Source organism: Melanerpes formicivorus, unplaced genomic scaffold, assembly GCF_026170545.1.
Source record: "Melanerpes formicivorus ecotype bairdi unplaced genomic scaffold, bMelFor1.0.p_v2 SCAF_1, whole genome shotgun sequence".
Taxonomy (NCBI): domain Eukaryota; kingdom Metazoa; phylum Chordata; class Aves; order Piciformes; family Picidae; genus Melanerpes; species Melanerpes formicivorus.
The window spans coordinates 24,949,431-24,965,024 of NW_027142353.1; the positions used below are offsets into that span (position 1 = coordinate 24,949,431).

General features: G+C 42.1%; 1 protein-coding gene across 3 annotated transcripts in view; it reads left to right on the top strand.

The window, feature by feature from the left end:
- The first annotated feature begins 314 nt into the window (after positions 1–314).
- UPF3A (UPF3A regulator of nonsense mediated mRNA decay) overlaps positions 315–15,594 on the top strand; it is a 31,239-nt gene continuing 15,959 nt past the window's right edge. Inside the window, exons 1-5 of one of the 3 annotated variants that reach the window (XM_068137282.1) lie at positions 315–557; positions 2,446–2,552; positions 12,005–12,111; positions 14,432–14,530; positions 14,627–14,737. In XM_068137282.1, coding sequence (XP_067993383.1) covers positions 396–557; positions 2,446–2,552; positions 12,005–12,111; positions 14,432–14,530; positions 14,627–14,737 — 586 coding nt within the window. In that variant the 5' untranslated portion in view covers positions 315–395. The remainder of the gene's footprint in view (positions 558–2,445; positions 2,553–12,004; positions 12,112–14,431; positions 14,531–14,626; positions 14,738–15,594) is intronic. The other 2 variants (XM_068137291.1, XM_068137301.1) reach the window with 2 other exon arrangements.

The following is a 15,594-nucleotide window of genomic DNA, read 5'->3' on the forward strand; positions in this document are numbered from 1 at the left end:
TGTACGAGGCAGAAGCAAGCCCAGGGCAGAGGCTGACCTCAACAGCCAGCGGAACAAGGCACCTGTGAGCTTAGGTCGGGCCACATGAGAGGAGGGGAATGGACAACCTCTGCCCTCCCCACCGGAGCTCCCGAAACCCTTCTCCCGGCCGTCAGGGAGGCCGGGGCGGGCAAAGGCCCTAAGGACGCCCCCCAGCCCACGCGACCGCCGCCGGAGTGGGGCGGCGCAGCACCGCGCGCCCCACGGCAGACGCGCGCGAGATTCTGCCGAGCCGCCACCAGTTCGCGCGAGGTTTCCGCCTCGCTGCGGGCAGCGGCGGCTGCGGTGGCTCCGTACGTTCGGAGCGAGAGGTCGGGCCGGGGCTGACGCGGGCCAGCGTCCGCGAGAAGTGGCCCATGGACATCCCGCAGCGGCGGGAGTCGCCGCGCCGCGACCCGGACTCCGCGCCACCAAACCCTCCGCAGCCGCCACCGCCTTCCCCGCCCTCCCCGCTGCCGCCGCCGCTTCACCCGGTGCCGGCTAAACAGCGAGAGGAGAAAAAAACGGCTCTGAGCAAAGTAAGGGGGCGCGAACGCAGCTCCGGGCGGGGGGTGCGGGGGCAGGAGGGGGGGCGCACGGAGTCTCGCCCCTGGAGAGGCGGCGAGGTGAGGGGAGCGAGGTGGAGAGGGAGGTGCCTGGGAGGGCCGGGCAGGTGCGGGAGCGCGGTAAGGAGCGTCTTGGGTGGGAGATGGGTCGGGAGAGGTGTGCAGTGAGAAGCAGGTAGGCCCTGTTGGACAGATTGAGTCAGATTTCGGGAGGCTCGTGTTTGAACGGACGCTGCTTCATCTGCTGAATCGAGGTGTTTGTTCGCGGAGGTAATTAGGGAACCTCAGCAGCAGCACTGCAACTTTGTGTGCGTTTTCATCGTATTTCTTAAGCCTAGGCTGGCTGTGGCAAAGCAGCTCCTGCAAGGAAATGAGCGCTTTTCTCTACTTGGCTTTACTTGAGCACTTTTCTAAGAATATTTATATAGAGTATTAGGAGATTCAACGTGTTTCCATTTTTCTAAATTGGAAAACAAGCACCACAAATCACTGTAACTTAAGGTGAATTCAGATATTGGCAAGCTTCACATTGTCTTAAACTTGCTGGCCATTTTACTGTTCTCTGTGTTAACATCGTTCTGTCCCTAAGGTTTCAATATGCTTTCCTGGCCTTTATTGGCCACCTAGTTGGTGGGTTGACTTTGGGTGGTTTCCAGACCCCCATCTAGCTGTTATCTCACTCCTTACCCGGACAGGGGAGAAAATAAGATGGAAAAATGCATGGGTTGAGACCCATGAGAGAGATTGTTTACAAAGTGTCTTTGCAGGCAAAACAGATGCAACTTGGAAAAAAGGAGTTTACTTCATTGTTAATTAAAAAAATTCCTTCTACCTCTCCTGCCCTGAAGCAGTGCAGGAGGATGGAGAATGTGGGTTGTGAACAGAACATAACAGCTCCTCTGCTGCACCTTCTTCCTTGCACTCTTCCCTTTCTCCAGCATGGAGTCTCTGCTGTGGGATACAGTCCTTCATGAACTGCTCCAGTGAGCATCCCTCCCACTGCAGCATGGGTCTTCTCCATTGGCTGTAGTCCTTCAGAATAAACCTGCTCCATTGTGGGCTGCCCTCCACAGGCTGCAGGTCCTGCCAGAAAACCTGCACGGAATCTCCAGGGGCTGCATTGTGGATGCCTGCTCCACCATGGTCCTCCCTGGGCTGTATGGAGACAACTTGCTTCATCACTGTCTCCTCCATGGAAATCTCTATGTCAGTGCCTGGAATGCTTCCTTCTCTTTTTCACACCTTGGTGTCTCCAGTGCTGTTTCTCAGAAGTTTTTCCCCATTCACTCCTCTGTCTCTAATGTTGCTGTGCAGCCTTTTCTGTCCTTAAATACACTTTTCCAGAGGTGCCACCATCATAGCTGAGGAGCTCAGCTGTGCTCTGTGGTGTGTCATTTAGAGCTGACTGTATCCAGCACAAGGCAGCTGCAGCCTCTCTTCACCAAGGCCGCCCAAGCAGCACCTGCTGTCGGCATCTGGACCCATAAACCTAATACACCAAAATGTTGTTGTAATAAAAGACTTTAAATCTGGTTAAAATTAAATGTTTTGATAAATAAGTACTGTAAAAAATGGTCATAGTAGTTTTTAGGTTGGCTGTTATTGTCTTCCATTCTTTACTAAATGGCAGCTTTTCATCAGAATATTTCAGTAGCTACAATTCTATGTTAGCAGCAACTGAGTTAGGGAAATTGATCCATCTGTCAGCAAGTCCAAGGAGGTAAATCACTAGAAGGCTAGCACTCTAATTGAAGATCTCATTTTGAAGAAGAGCTTTTAAGGTGGAGTAATATGATTTGTTTAGCATCTTTCTACAGTATTTAGATCAGAGATAAACCTCCATTTTCTTTTATATATGCAGGTAGTTATTCGACGGCTTCCTCCTTGTCTAACTAAGGAGCAACTGGAGGAGCAGCTACATCCTCTACCTGCCCATGATTATTTTGAGTTTTGCACTGCTGATCCCAGGTGAGGATGAGCCTTTTGTGCAGGATTTCAGGTGCTTAGAACCTAATTAAGGTATTTTAGATGTAGCAAATGACATATTTCTCCCACCAAGCCTTTTTTTGGTTTAGTAATTACTTGAAACATTTGTGTAAAGCTACATATGAAGAGACAGTGCCCTTTTCTTTTACACTGGTGGTTTCAAAATGGAACATTTTGTATGTGAATCAGAAACATTTTTACCTGAAACCCTGATGTTTCTTTTAACTTTCTCTGGTAATGCATTTCATCAGCTATGAGAAAGAGTCAGCCTAGAGCAAGTACCATTGAACTTTTTTCATTAGTGGCATTTGAGCTTAGTTTCTTTGTTGCTTACAAGTTCTTGTATTTATTTCAAATAATCACATTTATTTTTGTCTCACTTGTCTCATAAGTCAGAATTGTTTGTGCATTTATACAGTAGTATCACAGTAGTGAAGTGTGATTCCCCTTTAAACAAGACAATTTCTGGGTTTTCCATAAGACGAAACACTGTGTACGCTTCATCCCTGTGTTTTCTGAAAAATTGGAAGTAAAAGATCCATCCTGCCTTTCTTAGCCTATCTTAGTGTGATGAATCATCCTCCACAGGCTCCAGATTCTTTCCACAGACTGCAGAGAAATCCTGGATGATTGCTGCTGACCAGCTTTTAAAGTTCTGGGTGACCCCACCAAGAGCAGATAGCGTTTCCTTGACTGGGGATCGTTTGTGTCAAATTACACTTGGCATGGTTGAGTTCCTGGGCTGATTTTATTTGAAATGATACTGCCACTTCTTGCCACCACTGTTTTAGTAGATGGTTAACTCTGACTGTATAGGTTGTCTTGGAGTCATTTCCACAGTTGGAGAGGAACAACAGCTCTTACTAAGCAGAACTGACCCAGATGGTTATACACATGTGCAGCAACCAAATAGGAGGTGCTTTGGCTTTTTTGATAGAACGACAAGTTATGTGGTTAGGAAATAGGAGAGTTTAGATTTGCAGTAAGTCTTTACAGTTACTACACAGGAGCTCATTCTGGGGGGAGATCAGGACATGTTTAAAACTTTAAACTCCTTTGCCTTGAAGAACAGATCTTGGTGATTAAAAATAGCAAGTGTGAAGAAAATAAAGCTGGATTTCTAATATTTTGCTACTGGACTTCAAGATGCTACAAGCAAAGAATACACATATTTAGCCTTTTATTTTTTTTTTGAACAAGGAAATCTCTGATATGTGTTCCTTGGATTGTCAGTTTTCTTGAGTCCTGTAATGAAACAATAGTTTAGGAGAAAAATGTTCTCTTGCTCCTAGGTTTTGTATTTATGTTCTCTTCTGCCCTCACAACTCTAGAAAAATACTTTTCTGCCTTTAAACTGTAGAAAAAATGTGGGTTCTTTTTGTAAGCTTGAATTTTTCACCATGATTTGGTTTGTGTTCACTTTTTGCTTTATCTTGCTTTTTGAAAATTATGCTTTCCTACAAAAGATGTACTTTTTGAGAATGGATTTATCATCACGAGATTTGCATGGCTGCAGCTTCTTCCAGCAAACTGCTCACTTTAAAAGGCCTTGAGCTGTACATCTGCAGAGTATTGGTTTGACTGATGATTTGTTCTTTGAATGGCCCAAGATCACTTTGTCCCCTTCAAATGCTGACACATACCCATGTACCCATGATTTAGCCCTTCTCACGTTTACACACTCCAGAATATAAGCTTCCTGCAAATGCAAGTTAGAGACAACATTAATGCAGTGGGTTATAGTCTTACCCAACACAGAACTCATTCTGAGTATAAAGCATTGTGTTTCAGTGGAATAGAATAGAATAGAATAGACCAGACCAAACCAGACCAGGTTGGAAGAGACCTTCGAGATCATCCTGTCTAGCCTATCACCCAACACCATCTAATCAACTAAACCATGGCACCAAGCACCCCATCAAGTCTCTTCCTAGACACCTCCAGTGATGGTGACTCCACCACCTCCCCGGGCAGCCCATTCCAATGGGCAATCACTCTCTCTGTATAGAACTTTTTCCTAACATCCAGCCTAAACCTCCCCTGCTGCAGCTTGAGACTGTGTCCTCTTGTTCTGGTGCTGGCTGCCTGGGAGAAGAGACCAACCTCTGCCTGTCTACAACCTCCCTTCAGGTAGTTGTGGAGAGTGATAGGGTCACCCCTGAGTTTCCTCTTCTCCAGGTTAAGCAGCCCCAGCTCCCTCAGCCTCTCCTCATAGGGCTTGTGTTCCAAACCCCTCACCAACTTTGTGGCCCTTCTCTGGACACATTCCAGCAAGTCAACCTCCTTCCTAAACTGAGGGACCCAGAACTGGACACAGTACTCGAGGTGTGGCCTAACCAGTGCAGTGTACAGGGTCAGAATGACCTCCCTGCTCCTGCTGGCCACAATGTTCCTGATCCAGGCCAGGATGCCATTGGCCCTCTTGGCCACCTGGGCACACTGCAGGCTCATGTCAGCCTATCAACCAGTACCCCCAGGTCCCTCTCTGCCTGGCTGCTCTCCAGCCACTCTGACCCCAGCCAGAATTTCAGAAAATTCTCTTTGTATGTGTCTTCATGCCATTTGTAGGATGAGCTACAGGACATGTTTTCTCTATAGTGTCCTCCATTAGCTTTTTTTCTGCATCTTGTATTGTGTTCATAGTGGCAACCAATCCAGTGAAATCAGTCATAATAAAAATTGGGAAGACGAAAAGAAAATTTCATATTACCCAACAGGAGAATGATTTGGAGAAGCTACTCACTGAAGAGGATCTGTTTGCTGGAAACGGGCTTATAAGTGTTTTAATGTAGAGGCAGACAAATTTACTTCTAGAACTGCATCATCTGAGTTTAATCCCATCCCATGTAACTAGATAACAAGTTTCAAAGAGCTTGCTCAGTTTTCTTCCAGCTGTGGAGTGCACACTTCTTTTTATTTTTTTCTGTTTTTTTTTTTTTTCCCCAAAATGCTGTTAAACTGTAGAACTACATGTCAAAAATTGATGATAGAATCATAGCATTAGTCAGGGTTGGAAGGGACCACAAGGATCATCTAGTTCCAACCCCCCTGCCATGGCCAGGGACACCCCACACTAGATCAGGCTGGCCAGAGCCTCGTCCAGCCTGGTCTTAAAACACCTCCAGGGACGGGGCCTCAACCCCCTCCCTGGACAACCCATTCCAGGGCCTCACCACTCTCATGGTGAAGAACTTCCTCCTCATGTCCAGCCTGAATCTCCCCACCTCCAGCTTCATTCCATTCCCCCTAGTCCTATCACTACCTGATATCCTGAGAAGTCCCTCCCCAGCTTTCCTGTAGGCCCCCTTCAGATACTGGAAGGCCACAATGAGGTGATCTCGGAGCCTTCTCCAGACTGAGCAGCCCCAACTCCCTCGGTCTGTCCTCATAGGAGAGGTGCTTCAGCCCTCTGATCATCCTCATGGCCAATGAAACGAGGATAAAACCAGTTCAGGAGCAGTTAGAGAAATTTTTATTTAGACAAACTTATCTGTGAGAACCTGTTAAACCCAAGGATCCAAGTTCTGTATTACAAAGTACCTATGCCATAAGTAGCTGCATAGTTTCCCCTTCTTAATAAACGTTCTCTAAGATTCCACTACTAGTTTCTGTCAGGGGAAGGACTAGAGAGGTGTAACAACATTTCCATTTCCAAGGTCCTCTCCCCCTAGAAGACAAAACAAACAGGACATGCATATCATCTCCAGTTCTCTGGTTTTGCAGTCTAAAGGTTCTCTTTTATGTTTACAATTTCTTAACTACAGACAAGCTATAAAACACTTTAAAATTTAATTTAAGTAATGTCATCAATGTGTAACACTTTTCATGTTACATCTGTTTCAGTAAAATAATCTCCAGGAAGTGACTGTTGCATTGTGTTTTGTTCATTTTTTTCAAATTACTGTGATTCACTGTCTTAGATTTCATCTCTCTTGTACATTGACATCAGGATGCAGACAAAACACTGTTTCTGTGACTGATTCTATAAACTTTAGAGATGTTTTTTGGATAGACATGCTATCTATTGCTGATAATAAAGACTGCCTTCCTGACAGTCTCTCTTCTTCTCAGAGTCCAAACATTAACTATTTTTGTCCAGGTACTCATTCTTTTTTTGCCTGCATGTAAGTGTTCCTGAGTCTTCTAAAATTTCAAGTGACTGAGCTGTTGTCCTGCAGGATTTGGGTCATCCCTTGGGACTGGCACTTGATGATGAGTGCTAGGACACATGAATGCTGTTGTGAGGTTATAAAAGGAGAATGAGCTGAACAGCAGCTTTGCTGATGTGAAAAACAGTCAAATAGTTGATGGCATGCCATGTATCACAGACAGTCATAAAGCTTCTTGCAAGCAGCACTCCTTTTCTGTTCCTAATGGCTTCTCAGTGTTTTCTTAAGGATTATTGTAGGCAAATAGCTGTAAGGCTGTAGGATGGTGGTATGCACCCAGGAGCTGCAGTTTGGAAGGGGCAGGCCCTTTATGACTTCAGGGGAACTGTTGCTACCAACTTCTGGATGGAATGAGTGATTGTGTCACTGGAGGGCATATTGTGTTCGCTGTAAAAATAGGAAGGCCAGTGGATTTTGACATGAGAATGCAGATGATGAGTTACCTGTTGCTCAGAAGTTTTTATATAATAAAATATATATAGTGTGTATATATATATATATATAAAATGGGTGGAGGAGTATATTTAATACTCCAGATCTGGTTGTAGAGATGTATATATGGATGTAAATGTATATACACACCATGACTGATAAGTATTTTTACTAAGATAGGATAGCTGATTTATAGTTTGCATGTTGCTGTTTGCATTGTAGATAAATATTTTAAATTGCTTTCCCTATATTCCAATTCTTTTACACAACTGTTGAAAGATACATTTTAGAAGAAGCCATTAGAATGTGTTTGGTATTAAAATTACCGTACAAGTAAGGGCTTAAAGAGATGACAGCATTACAGAAATACATGTAGCCTAAAAGATTGAATACCCTTGAATGCACAGTGAAAAACAAAGCAGCAATGTGTTGCACTGAAGAAAGTGCACAGCCAGACTCACCCAGGATATTTCCATACAGATTGCTCTAAGTGATATCCCAGAGATGCCAAGGTCACATGTAATGCATTTGTCCAAAACATGATGCAGATGGAAAACAGCATTAGAGTCAGCAAGCATATGGCAAAATGGAACTGTCTGATTGTAAAATTAACCATACAACCTCAACTGAAATCTGTGCTGCTGGATCCTTGAAAAGGAAGTGACACACAGTTCAATGGCTCTTCTGCAGGACTCAGCTGGAAGGCAGAATCCTGAAGAGCAAAAGCTGTGTTTTATCCAATAAATGCTGAATACAAAGTACAAAAACATTCCTAGAAGAGGGTTCTAGCTACAGAGTGCCTGTGGCCCTATGAAGCCCTATTCATTCTTTGCTTCATAGTTACACTGGTGATTTCTCATTAGGTAGGTAGGAAGGGAATCCAGGATGGGGAGCAGCAATTGGAAGTCAGATACCTGAAACCCCGAGAAAGTGTTATAAGCAGGCCAGCTCTAAGCATTTCCAGTTTGTTAGGTTTGGTTTGGTTCCCATTTAGAGAGTGAGTTTTACGTGTTTTCTTTTATGCACAGTGCACACTTGGCTGGGTAAGAAGTGTAAGGGAGATCTGAAAGAGTCAGTGATCAGGCTTTTATACACTAAGCTCTCCTGATGGCTAACTTGCATGCATGTGAGAAATAACTATTTGTGGATTTGGCTTCATCAGCCTGTACTTGCTAAGCAGTGGCATAGCCATGCTTCTACCACCTTCTGCCCTGATATATAGCAACAGTGATGGACAGACAGTTCTATTTTATTGTGTCACTGTGCACATCAATATCACAGTATCACAATATCACAGTAACTAAGGTTGGAAGAGACCTTGAGAATCACTGAGTCCAACCTATCAACACAGACCTCATGACTAGACCATGGCACCAAGTGCCACGTCCAGTCCCCTCTTGAACACCTCCAGGGATGGTGACTCCACTACCTCCCTGGGCAGCATATTCCAATGATGAACAACTCGCTCGGTGAAGAACGTTCTCCTCACCTCGAGTCTAAACCTCCCCTGGCGCAGCTTGAGACTGTGTCCCCTTGTTCTGGTGCTGGTTGCCTGGGAGAAGAGACCAACCCCTTCCTGGCTGGCTACCACCACCTTTCAGGTAGTCGTAGAGTGCAATGAGGTCACCCCTGATCCTCCTCTTCTCCAGGCTAAGCAATCCCAGCTCCCTCAGTCTCTCCTCATACTACTCTCTCCTCATATCCTACTGTGCACAAGCATGCTGTTACATTTTTTTATCTTTCTGCTGATGTGAAGTTTTTGAAGTTCTTAATAATGTGTAGCAACAACATTTGATCCCTTATTAGCAACCTAAATTCCAAAGCTCTGTTTTCCAGAGTCCTTTTCATACATCTCAGGCTCATTTGTTCTTACTAATAAATGCTTAATAACTATAGCAAATGTTTCTCTTTTTTTTTTTTTTTTTTCCTTTTAATACACTCACTCTGATAAGCTTAAACTGAAAATATCAGAGAAGTACTATGTTGTGTACCAGGGAAAGACTGCATTGTCATAGCTGATTAAACAGATGCTGTTGATGCACAAGCTAAAGGAAACAAGGAAGGAATACGTCTCTTTATTTTCAGTCCTGTTTCATGACGGTTATGTGCCCAACCATAAGGTTGTAAGTTACTGCAGAAAAAAAATATGAATCCAACTATATGGCAAAGTTACTTGCTGTGTACATACAGAGAGAAGATCTGCCACTATAATGTAGTGGCTGGGACAGTTGTGCTAGTCACAGTCTCATCTGTGGAAAGGTTTTGTGATTTACACAAGATGAAGATGGATAAAACACTGAAATAGTTGTTTAGACTGGAAACTTAAACACAATTTCTCAATCTCAGATAATAACTGAGCTCTGTCTAGATTCCTGGTTTTGTATTGAGAATATTCACCAACTGAAGTGTATAATTTTATCAGTTTCTAATATCAGGCCTCATTTAATTTAAACACCAGAGAACATGGATTGCAAGAACAATTCTATTAACATGATGAGGAAGGAAATTGCCTTTTTCCTGGGAGATACAGTTATTGGAGACTTCTTCCTGTTCCAGCCATTAGGCAGCACAAAGATAATTCTTCCAGCACTGCTATAGATTGCCACAATAAAATACCCTCCTTTACATACACTTTTAGGCCTTACACAATTTTTTTAAACTCTATGTAACTATGAAAAGTATAACATTGAATATTTTCCCTTTCCCTTCCTTTCATTTTTTTTTCTTCTCTCGTCTTTCCTCTTTTCTCTCATCATCTTTTTTTTTGTTTCTTTTTTTTTTTCCTTTTCTTTGAAACCTATGAGAAGGAAGCTGTCGTCTTTCATCTTTCCATCTTGGGCATAAATCCACAGCCACCCTTGAGGTAGGTTGTGGTACCTGTGCAGACTGGAAATTTGCAAGTATCTACAGGTTTTCAGAACACCATGACAAAACCCAACTGGGTACCACCATGCTTATTTGTTCAAGCTGTCTAGACATAGCTTGCAAGAGAAGAGGTTCAGGGAAGACCTTATTGCTCTCTACAACTACCTGAAAGGAGGTTGTAGTCAGGAGGGGTTTGTCTCTTCTCCCAGGCAACCAGAGGCAGAACAAGAGGACACAGTCTCAAGCTGTGCCAGGGGAAGTTTAGGCTTGAGGTGAGGGGCAATGGCTGCCCAGGGAGGTGGTGGAGTCCCCGTCTCTGGAGGTGTTCAAAAAAAGATTGGATGTGGCACTTGGAGCTATGGTTTAGTTGTCACGAGGTGTTAGGTGATAGGTTAGATTGATGATCTCTGAGGTCTTTTCCAACCTGGTTGATTCTGTGATTCTGTGGTCCGTAACTGTGTGGCATCCATGTAGGTGTAGCAGATTAAAGAGGGTGCCATGCCTGCAGGATCTTGCAGCAGTGCTTTGTATCACCAGTCCTAGCCATGCCCTAGCAGGCATTTTCGTGGTTACTGGTGTACAGTTCACTGAATGCTATTCCCATCCTGGAATACCAAAATACAGTGAGTGTATACGGATGAAATAGCTCTTTCGAAGGTGTATCCTCTGCATGCTGTAGAAACACTCCATAGCTGGTGTTTGCAAGATGTCTAAATGAACAATGGCCTCTAGGGTTTTTTAATCATTTATCCAGACTACAATACCAAGCAGGCATTTGGTAAATTTACAGAATCATTAGTTAGTGACAGCACTGCTTTTCATGGTCACCTTCTAACATTCAAATGTGGAATCCATATGGATGCACATTTGAAAAGGATAAAACTCTGTTGGTTTCAGTCACCACACATATCTGTCCAGTGATCCAATCCATATTTTTGTCTTTTCTCACTCATGGTGAAATTTGTTTCTGAAATACCTATGGGATTGGAATACAGTTGCCACTAGCTTTGTGTTTATTGTCTTCTGCTGCTGGTGGTGAGCTTGTTTGAAGACAGGCCATGTGTGACAAAAGTATTATGAACATAGGTATTTTAAAGTTATGGACTTTAGTTCAGATATGTTCAAAACCCTGGTGTAATACTGACCTGTCCTCATAGTTGCAGGGATTTATAGCATGTCCATGCCACAGGTCAAATTATCTTAGCTGATAGGTGGTAATTCATTGAATTACCTCAGTTTCGTTGCTGTTGGGGGGCGTGCCAACTCTGAGGTTTTTATCAGCCACGTTAAGTATTTACCCTTGAAGTGAGATCTATGCCAATCAATTCTTGAAGAATCAGAATTATTTTAGGTAAGTACTCGTACTCTTTTGCTGGAAGTGCTTTGGATTTTCACAATACTTGTTCTTCACAACTGGACATTGCATGTGTCTATCAGATGGAGTTTATTTATTTGTATATAATTCAGTGGATTGTCCTGCCAGTTATTAGGTTATATAATTGTTTTAAAGGTGGAAATCTTTTTAAATACAATGACAGCCTGGCAACTGCACTTTCAATGGACGCTTTTACGTACCTTTCAGTGAAAGACATTCTTAGAAGTCCTAGAAGTTCCTCAGAGGCACTGCTGTTACTCTTATCTCTTAAGCCATTAAAAACTAGACTTAAAGATTTGATCCTGCACAACAGAAGCATATGCTCTGCCATTTAGGAGACAAAACAAACTAGAGATATTCTTCTCAGTTCAGAATACATTTCATAGTTTCAGCTAGGAAATCAGTTGTTCCGTTACTTTTTATCATATATATATAATTAGATATGTATATGTAAAGACTTCAATATGGATGTTTAAGGTAGCCGTTTCTCAAAGCAGATGAGAATTACGATGTAATTCTAGTTTTGCTTCTTTTATTCCCTAGTCCTGAACAGACTAGTAAATAATAGAAAATAAAATTGTTTCTTCTTGCAGCCTTTATCCTCATCTCTACTCAAGAGCATACATTAACTTTAGAAACCCTGAGGACATCCTTCTTTTTAGAGATCGCTTTGATGGCTATGTCTTCATTGATAATAAAGGTTGGACTGTTTGTAAGATAATAAGTGTATGTATATGCATATACCATTTCAGAACATTAATTTCCTTCCCTTTTACTAATTATACCATTTTTTAACATAAAAATACATTAAAAGGTAGCACTTAACAAAGTGCAGAATATGTTTGTCCACGCAGTCTTGCTTGTCTATGTGGTGTGCGTGCTTCATCTGCATACTTGTACCTTGAGCAATAGACTATGAAGATCCTATTAAGATAATTACCTAGTGGAAACTTCATGATTCATCACAACAGTAACTGAACACATTGCAAGCATGGATTATTGTATCTTCAGCATATTTCTGTGAGATCAAGTTGTGCCACTTACTCCTATTATGAAAAAGCAAGACTGTATAATTTTGATTGCCCACTTTTAGATATGTACAACTTGACTCTTCAGAGCATTTGCATTGATCTTGAGTTCCAAGAACAAGAACGACAAAACTGGTTGCCATCTTTAAAATAATCAGTCTGCAAACATTTGCCCAACTGTAAAGAAGTCGTCTGTGGTGTGGTTATGGATAGATGTGGGTCTCCTACAGTAGCATGAAATTGCCATAACCAAGCAATGGTGCTTTCCTTTTATCAGTTCCTTGCCTCATACACTTGTACCTTCTGTAAAACATTGCACGACTGTATAAAACAGAAATAGATTTGTGGGTTTCTTGTGTAGATACTGTGCTTGTGTAGATTCTGTACACTCAGTGTTGCAGAGGTCCTGCAAAAAGTAGTCTTACCTACTCCTTCTGGAGAGTTGATCTCTTTTAAAAAAAGAGCTCTTCAGAAATTCTTTTTCAGCATTTCCAACTTGAGATATTTTGTAGGTTCCTAACTTAATCAGATTTGGATGGATTTTCCTAGAGATGGAGAACAACACATTCCTCACAGTGTGTGATGCCCAGATTTAAAATTCTGTGTGTTTTAGATGAAAAACTAGAAAGAAACTATGACTCTGCCAGGACTTCACTTTGCCCAAATTAAGCATTTTCTCCACTGTTACAATGGACTGAAGCCAGAATATTCTGTAGTTTTCAAAATAACTTGGACACAGCTAGCCAGTTTGGCACATTTGTGCAGAGAGCACAAGTTTTGACCAAAAGTGCCCTCTGGTGAGACTTACTGTATAGCAGCATTGCGTTTATGAGGCTAAAACTGAAACAAGGAACACCAAGTTCATAGCATCATAGTATCAGTCACGGTTGGAAGGGATCACAAGGATCATCTAGTTCCAACCCCTCTGCCATGGGCAGGGACAGCCCCCACTAGATCAGGCTGGCCAGAGCCTCATCCATCCTGGGCTTAAACACCTCCAGGGACAGGGCCTCAACCACCTCCCTGGACAACCCATTCCAGGGCCTCACCACTCTCATGGTGAAGAACTTCCTCCTCACAACCAGCCTGAATCTCCCTGCCTCCAGCTTCATTCCATTCCCCCTAGTCCTGATATCCTGAGAAGTCCCACCCCAGCCCTCTTGTAGGCCCCTTCAGATACTGGAAGGCCACGATTAGATCACCTCAGAGCCTCCTCTTCAAGTTCGAGAAGGTTAACAAATAGTCTAGCAGGTTTAAGCCAAGTTTTCAGTGGACTTGAATAAAGAGTAAACTTGAACTTGCTGCAAATAGAAACCAGGCAAAATTCAAAAGCAACACACAGTTCTGACTCAAGTCCAAAGAAGACTCCAGTATTTAAGGCAGAATTCGAAACAAAGTGTCCATGTAAGTAAAGACAGGCAAGAAGTTGCATAGTCCATCACAAACAGAAATAAATCTCATTCAGTTCTGCATGCTGAATTTTACAGTTTTGTTTCTGGAAGAAGGTGGTATGTTTTATTATTGCATATTACCCAAGATTTATTTAGTTTTTAAGGTTTTTGGCCACAAAACTTTACAGTTTTTTTTACAGAAGCAACTCAGTTGTTTCAGATGAACTTCTCAGTAGTGTGTACCAGTTCTTATGATTTTATGTAAATATCTCTAGTCAATATAGTTGTGAAGAATTAAAAGGAAATTATAAATAATAATGCAAGCGTTTTATTGTGCAACAGTAGTCATCTTCCTTTTGACAGTCCCTGCTAGCATGTAAAAAAACCCCAACTCTATGTATATAATTAAAATATAAATGTAGTTTGTTTTGAACCTAAACTACAGCTACATGTAATTTTTTATTGGAATAGGATTGTAGAAACATTCACCTTTGATTTCAAGTAAGACTGCTCAACACAAGTTTCAAGAGTTTTGAAAACCTTAATTGAATATAGGGAACATTGGTTTTTTTCCCTGCAAAAAATGTTGATCTCTTTTAAGGATTGGAGTACCCTGCAGTGGTTGAATTTGCTCCATTCCAGAAGATTTCCAAAAAGAAGCTGAAGAAGAAGGATGCCAAAGCTGGGAGCATTGAAGATGGTAAAGATATTTTCTTGGTGCCACAGTGGAAAACAGATTCTGTTTCTGTTACACATTGCAATGCATTTACATAATTCAAATTTTTTGTCTTCACAGATCCGGAATATAGAAAATTTTTAGAGAGTTACTGTGCTGATGAAGAAAAAATCTGTGCCAATCCTGAGATTCTTTTGGGAGAGATTGAGGCCAAAACAAGAGAACTCATTGGTCTGTTTTCTTGATTTTTCTTATTATTGAGAATATTAAATACCTTATTTTTATATCTTTATGCTATTACCTGCAAGAGGTGATATGTTCAGTCTAACAGATTGAGATTATCGCAGTTAATTTTTTGTTAGCCAGCCAAGCAGTGGCAGGAATCACCCTACCTATTCTTCTGAGTCTCTATGCATGGAATCATTTGACCTCCCTGGAAACTTTGCATGCACAGAGGCTTCTGAAACAGGTCCTTAATGCTACTGAATACTTGTAGATGTATCAAAAGATGGAAGATTTATTTTAAAAAGATAAAATAACAGAATACTTAATAATTGATCCCTGATATTAGCTGTTTTTATTGAGAAATATGAAATGATCTCTTTTTGTTCTCATGGTCAAGATTCTGCAAAGGCTTTCAAAGTAAGGCATCACCTTGTTTTCTGTATGCATGCAGCATGACTTTCACAGTCTTGGGGGGAATCTTTAGTCAGATCATCACTGAAATCTTCAATGTCAGTATGCAAGTCTCAGGATGACAGGGAATAAGGATGTGCCGTTACTTCCAAGTGACACTATGCAGAACTTGCACTCCTCCCCTAGGTGCAACCATCAACCAGGAGAGTAAAATTGACCTTTGCTATTGTTTCTTTACAGTGTACAAGTAGCCACCTCTTTCTATTGGAATTATAGAACAGAATTGTTTAGGCTGGAAAATCCCATTTGAGATCATTGAGTCCAGCCATAAACATAACACTACCAAGTCCACCACTAAACCATGTCCCTAAGTGCCACATGTAAGCAGGGGTGGAGACTCCACCGCTTCCCTGGGCAATCTGTTCCAAACTAGACAACCCTTTTGGTGGCTG